Below are 14,712 nucleotides of genomic sequence, written 5' to 3'. Positions count from 1 at the left end.
TTCTTCTTGCTCTCTTCGGTGGCGTCTTCTCTTGGAAGCAACAGCCACTTGCTTCTCATCTCTTATTGCTGGGGCTGGATTCTTTGGAACAAAAGGTTTTACCCGTTTCTGAGGAATCCATCAGGGGCCTGCAGGGGTGGAGACACATGTGTAACCACGCCCCCAGGTGACAAGTTCATAGGGGCCCTTGGTTTGCCAAGTTTCAGGGTCCCTGATTAAAACTGGTGGACGCTGTGACAATTAAAACTGATCATCACTGTTAAAATGCCGAGTCACAGGAGGCTTCATGTTTTCAAATGAGCAGTTTAGGAAATTAATGGCAAACAGAGTTTTACAGGGTTTTTGTTGTGGAGACATCCACACTGCCTCGCTACCTTACCTGGCTAGGACTTGTTTGAGCGTCTGGTGTGCACACTCAATCACAGCTTGACCTGTGGAGGAGTGGGGGATGCCAGTTTTATGTTCCACTCCCCACTGCTGGACAAATTCCAGGAACTCCTTGGATTGATACGCTGGGCCATTATCTGTTTAAATTTCTTTAGGGATTCCCAATACAGAAAAGGCCTGTACTAAGTGTTGTTTGGCATGTACAGATTTTTCTCCTGCATGAGCAGAGGCATACACTGCTCCTGAGTATGTATCAATGCTCACGTGTACATACTTAAGGTGACCAAAACTGGGGATGTCAGTGATATCTGTTGGCCACACTTCACAGCTTTCAATTCCTCGGGGATTAACCCCCAGGCCTAATGATGGCACTGCCTGGAGCTGACAACTGGGACAGGTAGCCACGATGGCTTTAGCCTGACCCCGTGTCAGCTGGAGCTGATGAATCAGTCCTGGCACATTTTGATGGTATCGCTGGTGACTTATCTTTGCCTGTTGGAACACATCTGGGAGACGTGCCTTTTCAGCTGGGGCAGCAAGGGAATCAGCCTCCCGGTTTCCCTCAGCGATTTCACCTGGCAATGGGGTATGCAACTTTATATGCATCACATAGAAAGGTTGTTCTCGATTTGAAACCAAATAAATCAGTTTTGAAAGCAATCTAAAGAGATGTTCGTTCTCAATGTCCTTGAGAACTGCCTGCTCCGCTCTGGACACCACTCCTGCTACGTAGGCTGAGTCAGTAACCAAATTAATCGGTTCTGAAAACTTCTCAAAGGCTCTTATGGCCGCAGCCAGTTCAGCTATCTGGGGTGACCCCTCTACAAACTCAACATCAGCTTCCCAAAGCTGAGTCTGTGGATTTCTCCAAGTCATCACCGACTTGTGAGATGTCCCAGATGCATCAGTGAACACTGTGAGAGCTTTGAGTGGCCTTTGGCTCCTTTTCTCACAAGGAATGAGGTGGAATTCCTCATGAAACAATTCGTGTGCTGGCGCATGAACTGAAATTTGCCCACTAGAGCTGTCCAGAGCAAACTGGAGGGTAGCATTGCTCTGCAGCAGATGCTCAAACATCTCTTTGGTCAGTCTCTCAGGGGAGTTTTTGCCTTCTCCAAAGAGCCTGACTGGGAGGTGAATACACATAAAGTCACAACCTGCCAGTTCATGCAGCCTTACCCTGGCCAACTGAATCAGCTGAGCCATCAGCTCTTGTGGCTTGGTGATAGTTTTGGGTCATTGATGGGAGAGGAAAACCCATTCTGTTATTAAGAGTGGATCTCTCTGCCCCTCGGCCCAGTGGAATATTAACCCAGGTAGGTGTGGCAATTTGCCCAGGACAATAAATTTGAAAGGCAGCTCAGGTTTGAAGCGATGTGCCTGTCTTTCTGTCAAGGCCTTTTGTGCCTTTTCAATCACAATTTTTGCTTCTGGAGTCAGCTCCCTGGGAGACAGCAGCTCTCTCTCCCCTTTCAATAAATTGAGCAGGGGGCCCAGGTCCTCATTGGTGAGACCTAGCCAGGGTCTGACCCAGTTTAGTGACCCGCATAGGGAATGGAGATCTGCTAGAGTTTTAGGATTACCAATAATTTCCAATTTTTGTGCAACAACCATCCTTACGGTAATTTCCAGGCCCAGGTATTTCCAAGGTGGCATCCTTTGAACTTTGTCTTCCTGCAATTGGAATCCAGCAGAGGTTAAAACTTTAACCACTACATCAAGGGTGTCTTGCAGCATGTTGTGTTTGGGACAGCATACCAAAACATCGTCCATGTAATGCAAAATGATGGCATCTCTCTTTTCAGCACGCACTGAGGACGGCAAAGACCCCACATATCACTGGCAGATGAAGGGGCTTGCTTTCATCCCCTGAGGTAATAACTGTCCAGTGGTACCCTTTCATTGGGGCTTCTCGGTTAATTGTGGGAATGGAAAAGGCAAACCTTGGCGCATCAGCTGGGTGCAGGGGAATTTGAAAAAACCAATCTTTAATATCCAGTACTGCTAGTAGCCAATTTTGTGGTAACATAGTTGGGGATGGCATACCTGGTTGAAGAGACCCCATGTCCTCTATTTTTTTGTTTCTTTCTCTCAAATCCTGAAGGAGGTGCCATTTATCCTTCCCTGGTTTTTTTATTACAAACACCGGGGAATTCCAAGGGCTGGTTGTTTCTACTATGTGTCATTTGGCCAATTATTGTTCTACTAACTTTTCTAGCGCCCCAAGTTTTTGTCTGCTGAGAGGCCACTGGTTCACTCAAACTGGATTATTATCTACCCAAGTGTCTTGGGTTGATTAGGAGGTTAAATTGTATCCCCATTCATCCACCTAACCCAGACACAGGTTTTGTATTCTTAAAATTTCATCTAAGAGTAAAAGTGAGTGGAAAAGAAGTACCAAGTCTGTTATCAGAGACTGTACTTGCTCCCCCCGCATCGGGAGTTTTGACTTCCACACAGACAGACAACAAGACACAGATCGCTTTGGCTTTCCAGCTAGCCGGAGCAGAGAGGTCTTCCTGGACTGTTTTCTTTCCCCTTTTCTGAAACGAATCGAACCTGCTCTGAACTGGGGACTCGAGGGAGCACCGGGAGCTTGCACCCGTGGACTACCGGGAGCCCAGACTGGGCAGCGGCATTTTCCAACACCAGAGAGACTGATAACAGAGCAAACACCCACAGCAAAGAGACCCTCTGAAGTTTGTCATCTCTTCTGAACGGCAAGAGGTTTTGTAATTTGATATCGTTCATTCTTGTGCCGGGTAGTGCTGTGGATGTGAAATAAACAGGTTTTTTCCACTTCACTCAGAGAAATCTCTTCCCGAACCGGTTGGAGGGTGGGAGAAAAGGGCCACGTGGGTTTGCTTCCCTGGGGGAGCCCCACTGGAGGTTTTCTCCCAAATCTGCCCTAAACCAGGACACCAAGATAACTTTTGGACCGGACACTCTACAGTGGCCTCCATCAAAAATCCAGAGGTGTCTCAGGAATTGATAATTTCACTCCCCACTGGGACATGGTGTCTCTTCCCCACAGCGGGCACTTGTAGTCAATAACAAAAGGTCGGACACTAGCTAACCTACCCTCCGGACCTTCAATCTGGACGATACCTTTAGCAATTTTAGCCAGTTTCATTCCTCCAACACCCTGTATTTTTCCTGCCATGGGTTACAGTTCCCAATGTGAGGGCCACACCTTTTCAGGTATGATAGTCACATCTGCTCCAGTATCAATTAACCCTTCTACATGGAGATGTTCTGATTTATGTGTTAAGTTCCATCCCATAATGGGTTTGTCTTCACCCACTACTTCTGCCCAGTAGACTCCTGGTGCTTTGTCATCTACTGGGATTTCTGTTGGAACAGGGATCACCTGGGCTATTACCTGCCCTTTGTCTACATAGAAAGGTGGTTGAGGGCACCTAGCTAAGAGAGTGAGGTGTGTTAGGTCTCCCTTAATTGTCATGGGAGCCACCTCAATCTCTATTGGTGAATGTGCTGTGTCTCCAATAGCAAAATACCTACTATCCAGTCCAGACGGGTCTTGTGAATTATCCTGCAAGTCTACTCCAATGACAGTCCAACGATCAGATCTGAAGCAAAAAGCTTTAGAAGTTATGTCGTGGTTTTAAACCAGTAACTAAGAAAATTACTTATTTCTTGCTGTGAGATATGGATTAGAACAAGAGCAAAACAGGCATAAAACTTAAAAGGAATAAAGAACGTTTATTCACAAACTACAATAATAAGAACAACAGAATAAACTTCCAGAAAAACCTTTTTTATCCCCCACTACCCACTATTCCCTTGTTCACATGACCACAGAGACAAAAACTTTGGAACTTGGATGGTTAGAACAGTCCCAATTCCTGCTACAGTCTTTTCACCAGTCTTTGTAGAGAAACAGAAGTCTCTTTCTGTTAATTTATGGAGTTTCTCACTAGAAAACTACTTCTGTTATAGTTTTCTATTGCCCTGATGTCAGCTGCCCAGAACTGCTGTTATCAGAGCTCACTCCTCCCATTTCACATCACTCTGAAGTGTGTATGGGCCATGAGTCTAGGGATGGCATTTTAAGGACGAGTTATTCAAAAGCAAAAGTCTTCTTCATCTGTCTCCGTAAGCTTCACTAGAAAACAGTTTTCTCATTGCCTCTTAAGGCTTCAAATCCTCCAGCACTTCACTGTACCACAATTACTCTACTTTTTACTCAAAATTTACACTTTGAACACTTTATTCCCCCCTACATACTCTATCATGAATTAAAGGAGTTCTTTCAGGACTTTATTGTCCATCTCCATAACTTGAACAGAAAAATATTTCATCTTAATTAAAGCACCTCCTTATTCTCTACCTTTTCTGAAGCTTCTTTTCTTTTCTGTCACTGGTAGTTTATAAAGTCTCTTTTCATGTTGATCACTCTCTTTTTCCCTCTCTGGATAAAAAGATTAATCTGCAAGTCTCATCTGGGTAATGAAAGGGTTAAAATCTTGCCCAGGCTTTGTAGATGGTTCTGTGACTTCTGTCAGTGCAGGAGCTGGAGCTGTCATTGATAGAAGATTCCTCATGGCTGTTCTGGAAAGTGTAGTCGCCGCCTTAGCCTGCCGCAGGTTCAGAGCCTCTTTCTTTCTTCACTCGGCAGTCTCTAGTAAATTTAGTCACAGCAAAACCTGCAGCCGAGCCAGAGATCGGCTTGGCTTGGCCAGAGCCCGGGGAAAGCCCCCCGCAAGCCCCCATCTCCTGGCCGAGAGCCGCTGGGTCCAGCCCAGCCCCCGCCCGGCCACATGACCGGGCAGAGAACGGGAGGCCTGGAGCTCTGTTACCTTTCACAGCCAGGAAACAAAGAGCCCAAGAGTGCTCTGACTTTACATCTTAAGGTAAATCTCCCTTTTCAATGCTCAAAACTGCTGTCAATTCCCAGTAATGACCGATAATTGGTCAGGAGAAAAGACTCTCATCAGCCACCAGCAACTTCAACTTCCTTAGCTCTTAAAACCACCTTAAAGGTAAAGTCACCTCATGACAAGTTACAAATCACCTACTGAATCACTTTTGCGGTTGCCAGACCTTATTAGGCAAACCTTCCTCACAATTATATTTCTGCAGCCTCTCAGCCCGCTCCCTTTCCTCCCCTTTTCCCATTAAAATAGAGTCTTTTTTCTGCTTCAGGTCTGTCATTTTTATGTCTCTGCGCTTGACAGAAAAGCGCTGAGACTTTAGTTTCTTGGTTGACTGGCTAGAGCTTCTTTCTAGTGTTTCCCTTGTTGCTGGGTTTGAGGACAGTTCCTTGCAAAATGTCCTGGCCTCTTGCACTGGAAACAGACGATGTGCTGCAGCTGTTCTGGTGACATCTGTGGCTTATTCATTCCTGGTGTCACTGCTGCCACTGTCCTTGGGTTGCCTGGTTTCTTGCCGTGTACACTGTACAAGTCTGCTTTCTGGGCACATGGCTTCAATCATATCTGCTATGGTGGGTGTAGGGTTAATAGGTAGACTCAGAATTGCTCTACGACAAGCGTCGTTGGCATTTCTTTGGGCCATTTCTTGAAGCAGTTCTGTCTGGGCCACTGGTTCTTTAACTTGTCTCTGTATCTGTAGTCTCAGTCGATCTACAAACTGTAAGAAACTATCAGATGGCAGCTGGTTAATATTAACATAACTGACTTGAATATCAGCTGCTATTGTATACTACAGGAGCCGCTGTTAGCATACCTTCATCTTCTCCAGGGCTGGTATTCCCTGGGTTTCTCTGCCTGCACCCCCCCACGCCGGGCTCTGGGGGCTCCATTCCCTCACCAAGCCTGTGGAGAGACCCAGCTCCTCCCCTGCAGGAGCCAGGCGGGGGCCCGCACCCTGCCACGCCAGGCTCGGTAGGCTGGCACCCCCCCATCGGGAGGCAGGGCCGGGACACCCCTCTCCCTGCCCCTCTGCACCATGGGCAGCAAGATAAAGGTCTTGGGAAGTGACTGCCTATTATAATATATACTATATTTATATCCTAAAAGAAAATGAAAAGAAGAAAAGAACAATATTTAAGAAACAAAAAAAATCTCTGCTGGTTCAGGTGGCCCCAGCAGACAGAGCCTGCCGGGTCAGTTGCCAGCAGAGCTCCAGCAGCGCAGCCAGCTGAGGCCCAACAGACGAGGCCGTGTCCTCCATGCCCTGCGCAGCTGAACTTGCAGGTTCTCCAAGATGGAATATCGAGCCGTCTCTACTGCCTGGGTGATGTAAAATGTTTGAATTGCCAGGTTTCCGATGGCAGGGCTGGTGTCACAAACCACGTTCTTAAGGGCTGGAAGAGAGAACAACAGAGCCACGGTCAGATTCCCAGACCTGCGGAGGCCCACGGAGAGCCCCCGGCCAGGGCCATCCCAGCCGGCTCTTGCCATGGCCAGCAGGGAGCAGGGACCAAGGGGATCAGCCCGAAGCTGCTGGCCACGAATGCCCCACGTGAAACCTCGGAGTGATCCACCCACGCCGCCCCTCATCCGCACATTGAGCAGAGACCTTCGCAGACAGTCCAGGACTTGCAGCTCCACCCAGCAGCCCCGCTGACAGCCCGCTGCCCTCACTCACATTTGTAAATTAGCTGCAGGTCTTCTTTCTGCCGCCTCAGGAGCCGCCCGGCCATCCCTGGGAACACAGAGCCTGTCAGGGCCCCAGCGGCACAGCTCCCTGCCAGCGGCGCTGCCAGCCCTGTGCTCACACGCCCTCCCGCCCCGGCAGGGCTCAGCCCGGGCCCGTGCCGCATCCTGACTCAGCCCAAGGGCACGGCTGCCAGAGGCCGGCAGCAGCAGCCCCGAGGGCAGGCGGGGCTCCAGGGCACCGGGCCCGGGTGCCGCTGCCGGGGCAGCAGTCGGGGCCGGGGCCGAGCTGTGGCGGGGCGGGGAGGGAGCCCGGGCTCGTGGCTCACCGATGAACCTGATGGCCGCCGCTCGCAGGGGCTCCTGTGGGCTCTGCAGGTACGGCAGGGCCCGACGCAGGTCCTCCGCCGCTCGGTTCCTGTCCTGTGCCAGCTGGAGAGAGCGGCAGGAGGGAATGGTTGGCGCGGGCTCTGCCCCTCGGCCGGGCACTACCTGCAGCCAGCCCCAGCCTCCTATGCCCGGCCAGCCCTGAGGCCCGGCCAGCAGCCGCTGGTGCCGAGCTCTGGAAGGGGCAGAGGGTTGGCTGCTGTCCAGGGAGCCGCGGAGCCATCTCGCCCCACAGCCCCGCTGGGCCGGGGCTCCATCGGCTAGTTGTGCTAGTATAAAAGTCTTGGAGCTAACCCTTAGCAATCCATAAGTGACGTAAAATTCTATTGAGAATGACCAGATACAACAAGTAACAAATGGAAAGCCCCTGACATAATATATTGGATTTGTGAGCCAAGAGTGTATAGGGAATTACCTCAGAAGTGGAAAAGATCCTGTACCTTAGGAGTTATAAAACCCTCCTTCTTCGTTATACTGAGGTGCCCCACTGCACTAGATATTGTGCAAATATATGAAAAAGGGGATTACCATCACAAGGAGTTTAATTCTACCTTTCAGCTTGGTTGTTCTAGAGCAGAAATTGTAGTAGGTTTAAGCTAGCAGCTGGTGGTCATATAAGAGCAGTGAATTATAACACTTTCTAATGCCACAAATATTGTATGCAATTCCCTGTGAAGTTTCCTAGGAGCTGTGCCTAGAAAATGCTGCTTTGGCATGTCAGCCTTACCACTTAATTTCATGTACCCATGGTGTGCCACAGCTCTTGCATGTCGTGCCTGGGCCACAAACTCCCGAGGACGGGGCACAGAGGCAGCTGGACAACTCAGGGGATTCACATGAAATAATCTGGATGCAGCTCCCTGTCACGATCCGCAAGGTGGGATTCGTGATGTGGTTCTTTTAGTCGGTCTTAGAGTACAAAAGATTATCAGCAAAGCAAGGACTTAAACAGCAAAACACACTTTATGGAGTGTTCATCAGCACTAATATGCGATAGAGGGAGAGAAAGGAGAAAGCAAAGCATAAGGAAAAGAGAGTAAGGGGATTAGAGCTACCAATGTCAAAGTCCACTCAGCCGTCCAACGATGCAGAGTCTTCTGTCCGTTGGGGAGATCTCAAAGGAAGGTAAGTTTGGGGTATAATTTTATGGTCTTCTGCAAAGCGAGGGGCGCAGGGCCAAAGCCAGAGGAGATTGATGATCATTGTGATGAATTCCATTGCGCGGGGAGCAGGTGTAGGGTACAGAGCGATCCATGTCTTGCAAGTCTTTGCTCACCAGCAGGAACGAGGGCAAGGTGTTGTGGAAAACCCATTGCACAGGGTACCACGCACAAGCCTCTGCTCACCAGCAGGAACGAGAGCCATGAGTCCTGGTGAACTCGTTGCACAGGTTACCAAACCTCTGCTCACCAGCAGGAACGAGGGCAGTGTACCGTGCAACCTCCTGCAAACAATCACTGAGCAAACATCCATCTCAGCTAGGCCCAAAGCCCCAAACCAAGTCCCTTGTGATATTCAGGGTCTCAGTCTCTGTCCTTGAGACGGTTGTGAGACAGATGAGGGAATCTTCAGACCGTCTCTTACACCTACCAAATTCCAGAAACATCCCACAAAATCTTGACAACTTTCCACACAATCTCAGAAAAATATCTCAAACTACTTCAAGTCAACTCAACATCCCTCAAAAGTCCAAAAGCATCCCAAAAATTTCAGGAAACATCCCACAAAATTCCCAAAACCTTCTCAAAACCCTTCCAAATTCCAGAGACATCCCACAAAATCTTGACAACTTTCCACACAATCTAGGAAAAATCCCTCAAAATTCTTCATGCCTTTTCAAAATCCTTCAAAATTTCAAAAAATCACATGAAATTCCAGAAAGATCCCACAAAATTCTCAAAATCATCTCAAAACCCTGCCAAATACCAGAAACATCTCACAAAATCTTGACAACTATCCACACAATCTAGGAAAAATCCATCAAAATTCTTCATGTCTCTTCAAAATCCTTCAAATTTCCAAAAAAATGCCACAAAATTCCAGAAACATCCTACAAAATCCCCACAAATTTCCACACAAACTAAGAAAAGTCCCTCAGAATTGTTCAAGTGTCCTCAACATCCCAGAACATTACAAAGAAATGCCACAAAATTCCAGAAAAATCTTGCAAAATTATTAAAATTTTCTCAAAATCCTACAGAATTACACAAAAAATCCCACAAAATTCCAGAAACATCCCACAAAATTCCCGAAAACTTCTCAAAACCATACCAAATTCCAGATAAATTCCACAAAATTCCCAAAATCTTATCAAAACCCTACCAAATTCCAGATAAATTCCACAAAATCTTGACAACTCTCCCTACAATCTCAGAAAAATACCTCAAAATCCTTCAAGTCAACTCAAAATCCCACAAAATTCCACAAAGATCCCACAAAATTCCAGAAACATCCCACAAAATTCTATGAATCTTCTCAAAACCCTAACAAATTCCAGAAACATCCCACAAAATCTTGACAACTTTCCACACAATCTGGGAATTATCCCTCAAAATTCTTCATGTCTCTTCAAAATCCCACAAAATTCCACAAAAATCCCACAAAATTCCAGAAACCTCCCACAAAAATCCCCAAAACCTTATCAAAACCCTACCAAATACCAGAAACATCCCACAAAATTCCCAAAAACCTCTCAAAACCCTACCAAATTCCAGAAACATCCCACAAAATCTTGACAACTTTCCACACAATCTTGAAAAAATCCATCAAAATTATTCATGTCTCCTCAATATCCCACAAAATTCCCACAAAAAATCCCACAAAATTCCTGAAACATCCCAAAATATTCCCAAAATCTTCACAAATCCCTACCAGATTCCAGAAACATTCCACAAAATCTCGACAACTTTCCACACAATCTAGGAAAAATCCATCAAAATTATTCATGTCTCCTCAAAATCCCACAAAATTCCAGAAACATCCCACAAAATCCCCAAAACCTTATCAAAACCCTACGACATTCCTAAGACATCTTACAAAAAAAAGAAAACTTTCCACACAATCTAGGAAAAAATCCATCAAAATTCTTCATGTCTCCTCAATATTCCAAAAAATTCCACAATAATCCAAAAATTTCAAGAAAAAAATTCCTGAAATCTTCTCAAAACCCTTCCAAATTCTAGAAATATCTCACAATATCTGTACAAATTTCCACACAATATATGAAAAATCTTTCAAAATTACTCAAGTGTTCTCAAAATTCCACAAAATCTTATAAAATTCCACAACATTCCAAAAAAATCCTATAAAATTCAAGGAAAATCCCACAAAATTATTAAAATTTTCTCAAAATGCCACAAAATTATTGCGAGACCACCAGCTATTCACCAGCCTTCACAGAAGTAAACGTGAACGCCTTTTATTTCTACCTTTTGCACACTTATATGGGGTTTTACAGGGTCTGCGGGCTAAGCAAGCTACTATTGGCTAATGCACACAGGTATACATTTTTTGTCCTGTACACACGGATATTGTTTTGCTTTACTCTCTCTCCTGCAGGAAGGTTTCAAGGACTTTAGCCTTTAATATCACGACGTATTTCAAAGACTGGTTTGTGCAGACAGGCCCTTACTAATATATAAAATAGATCAACACATAATGAGCTGAAATAGAGAATTTCATCTTCATAAGACTTCTCTTAAAATGTTGCTAGGGTCCTTAACTTTGATGACATTGATTTTCTTTTTGGCCACCATTCCATATTGCATGCCAAATATTTTATTGTTAGAAACTTTATTCCAAGGCTGTAGGGCTGTGTTGCTAACACAGAGACCATATGATATCGTCAGTCATATCATCGGATAATGCCCCTAAACTAAAACTACTCCTACAAGCCTATGGGACAGTCCCTTTGTAAATTTGTATTTCCAATGGCAATGTCCCTACATCCATTTAGTACAAATGAGTGCAGACCCTCAGTACTATCAAGTCATTTGGATCCACTAACCCAAGAACACTCGGTAGAGATATTTTCCAGCACAGCATCCTGCTAGGATGCACAAATGTAGATCTCTCTCTGCCTTCCCCAATGACTTTGAGCTTATGAAAATAAGATTATAGGACAGGATGTAAAATTTGGTGGCAGATAGCAAACACTGCTGTTTCTTCTTCTCTGGCAGGCTGTTCAAGGGGAAGTTTACTTGTAGTAATACTTTTTGGACCCAAAAAATAAAAGTAAAATTTAGAAAGGAAGTACCTCTGAGAAGAGATGAGCTCAGAATGTGGTTTAAAATGGCAGATAAACACAAGATGCAGAGCAGGTATTTTTCTTTATTTTTTTTTCACATTAATTGCAACAGGGGGAAAAGGTCCTACGTCCTTGTTCTGAATGAGACTCTTTTTTTCTTTTACAAACTGTGCAGGAGCGGACCAGCGGACCTAGGAATGAGTTGTGGAGGAAAAAGGACTGAACTGTTCTTTACTTTTGCCTCTGGAGAATCAAAGTTGTGGCCTGAAACCTACCTGAGCCAAGCGTATTTTCAGTTTGTAGAAGCTTATTCTGCTATGAATTTCTGTCTCTTGGCTGGATACTCAGCATCTCTAAGTGCAGAATCCTCCCTGGCACCGTATATCCTCGCCTTGTCCCTGCCACCACCACTAAACTATTTTCCTTTCATTGTAAAGTGAGTGAGATTCTACTTGGGTGGAATTCTGCAGAGTTAGGGAATGAAGGCTTTTTCCTTCTTCATATTTTTTATTATTAAATTCTTATTTATTCTATTCGCACCTTCTGAGTGAGCCTTTCATAAGGGCTTCTGTATTTCACAGAAGCTACACCTATTTGGGTCTGAAGACTTTGATACAATTCGAATCACTTGAAAATCCAACCTGTTTGATTTGTATGGAAGGCAGCCATTCTCCCTGTTCCAAACTTCATAAAATAGATAATCCATGTTGAAAAAAATAAATACCTCTGGGAGATAGTTGAGACAGTGCATCAGGGTGATTCCAGGGATGGATAAGAAGACCATCAACTTCCTCATGCCATCAAACTTGAGACCAATACTCAGGTCTGCAGTTATAATTTTAATCCACAGTAATCTACAGACAATCCTTTATTATCTAAAAAAGTTAATACCGGAAAGTTGGAAGCAAGCTGAAGATGGAAGAGTTAAGTGTCTTAAAAGCTCTTGTTTACAGCAGGATTGGAGAGCCTTTACATCTTGTAACAGTAAGGTTTTAAATTTGTAATCCTGACCTTGCAACTAGAAATTGGTGGCTCCATTGTTGCACTTGCAGCAGCCACATGACATCCAAGGAGAAGCGCATTGATCTAACTTCTGTGGAACCAGTGGCTGCAAATACCATCAGGAAGTGCTGGACTGGCAGGACATTGGATGGATGCTCTAAGCCCACAGAGCTGGAAATATCAGTTCTAGCCACATGAGAAGTCCATTTATGGAATTCCAAATCTGTTCCTCCCACTATCTGTGCTCCTCTATTCTGTATCAGCTTGGTGAGGAGGTAGATGAAACTGTTGGGGAAAAAAAACACTTAAATTTAAAGCAGAGTAACTGTTCCATTATAAATGATGAAGACAAACCTGTGAGGCTCCCAAAGAAATCTTTCTTTGGCTTCCAGTAACAATTTAAAATGGACAACAAATCTATGCGTATAATCTGCTTTGAATGGATTTCCTTTGGAACGTGTACTTCTTACTGGATGACAGAACTGCAATATTTTCACACTTGCAATTGCACCCTCCAATGGCCACAGGAAATGCAGCAGCTTCTGTTTTCTGTTGCTTCTGTTTGTTAATGCTTCAAGGTGTTGCTCTGGATTTGTACCCAGCTGTCATGACCTTAGAAAGAGAATGTTCTAAAAATAGGAGTAAAAAAGCCAGAGAGCTCCTCCTTGCACCAGACACGGGCAACATTGGATCTTAATTGTTTTTGCAAAGCATTCTAATGGGGAGAGGCAGATATCAATAATGGAAACTTCAGAAGGTGTGTGGCTGCTTCGTACCTTAGGCTGGATTCAGGAAGGGCCGTGTTACAGAGAGCAAAGTCAAGAGTTTGAATCAAGGAAGTGTGAGCTGTCCAGAAAGTCAGGGCCCACACTGCTCATGTGTATCAGGGGAAGGTGAGAATCAGGCCCATCTGCTGATAGAAATGCAAGTTACAGCTTTAGCAGCCAAAGGATATGCAAATAAATGGCTTCTATGTATTGGAGAGCATTAAGCATGAAGTTAGTGTTTCATACAGGTGTTTGAAGGCAATGTAGGACTCCAGAGCTCAGTGTTTGAATTGTAACTTGAATTTCTTTATTTGCTGTTATTTAGACTGCTCTGAAGTAGTAATGAGAAGAAAAAAATGAAAGAAAATGTTGTTTGACAGGGACTGTGGTAGGGCTTTCTTGACAGATTTGAAATGGCTTGAATTCATTAAAATCTCCAGGTGAGGGGAAGATTGTATCTATTCCTCTCTTTTTAAAGCAAATTTTCCAAGAGGGATCTAAAATTGCATTTGAGGATTGGGGTGTGTTTTTTTTCCCTTCTTTCATGTGCAACCTAACAACTCCAGCTTCACAGGCCTATTTAACATTTGATCCATCAAAATCAGTCCTTTGATTTGTGTTTTGGAAGCTTGTTCATCTTGGGGTATTTGTCATCTTCTCAGGGTATTGAAGGTCCATCAAATGCTGCAGGTTTCATTCTTCCTTTAATATGGTCTATGTGCTGGAGTTTGACTCTTAAGCAGAGCTAATTGTTTATTTTGCAGCCTAGCAGTTCTACTGTGGGGCTCTGGGCATTGTGAATTGTCAATTCACTTGAGAACGATGGGTAAATCAGCTCCTGGGAAGCTGTGCACTGCCTGGCCCCGATGCTTCAGCATGCTTGAGGTCAGCTTGGCTGTCTCCGACTGTCTAATAATATGCAGAATAATAGAATTAAGTATTCATTTTAATTGCTGATCAATAAGATTTGTTTTCAGCTAAGTCTGCGTGCTAGTTTCTAAACCACTACAGTCTGTTTCATCAATGACCTTCTTGATTTTAGCTTAAGCTTTCTAGTTTCTGCCGATCTCATTTTCTCGCCTGTCCCTGGGAGAGGAAGGGATGATGGCTGGAGGTTTGGCAGTCAGCGAGGGCCTGGCCACCACTACAGTTCTGGACTCTCAGCCTTGGAGATGTGATCAGGAATCGGCTGTTAGTTCCCAGTTTTGTATTGCAAAGACTGACCATGCTGCCAGCACTGTGTTTTATGAGTGAATTTTCATTTGGTCAAACTCCAAAGCAGCCTTAATTTTAAGGTGGAATTCTTTGTGGATGAGGCTGTGAAGAACATGGTGTTTATACT

At 45.0% G+C, this 14,712-nt stretch overlaps 1 protein-coding gene across 2 annotated transcripts in view; it reads right to left on the bottom strand.

Annotated features, from left to right (window-relative positions):
* Positions 1-6,351: 6,351 nt before the first annotated feature.
* LOC147646050 (maestro heat-like repeat-containing protein family member 7) overlaps positions 6,352-14,712 on the bottom strand; it is a 39,267-nt gene continuing 30,906 nt past the window's right edge. For both annotated transcript variants that reach the window (XM_086873978.1, XM_086873977.1), the window contains 3 exons: positions 7,298-7,400; positions 6,961-7,017; positions 6,352-6,676 (listed from right to left, as the gene is read on the bottom strand). In XM_086873978.1, the coding sequence (XP_086730104.1) occupies positions 6,477-6,676; positions 6,961-7,017; positions 7,298-7,400 (360 nt within the window). In that variant the 3' untranslated portion in view covers positions 6,352-6,476. The remainder of the gene's footprint in view (positions 6,677-6,960; positions 7,018-7,297; positions 7,401-14,712) is intronic.

This window comes from Cyanistes caeruleus, unplaced genomic scaffold (assembly GCF_971803275.1).
Source record: "Cyanistes caeruleus unplaced genomic scaffold, bCyaCae1.hap1.1 HAP1_SCAFFOLD_128, whole genome shotgun sequence".
Lineage (NCBI taxonomy): Eukaryota > Metazoa > Chordata > Aves > Passeriformes > Paridae > Cyanistes > Cyanistes caeruleus.
The sequence above is the reverse complement of the archived record's forward strand: the minus strand, read 5'-3'. Positions and strand labels throughout refer to the sequence as shown.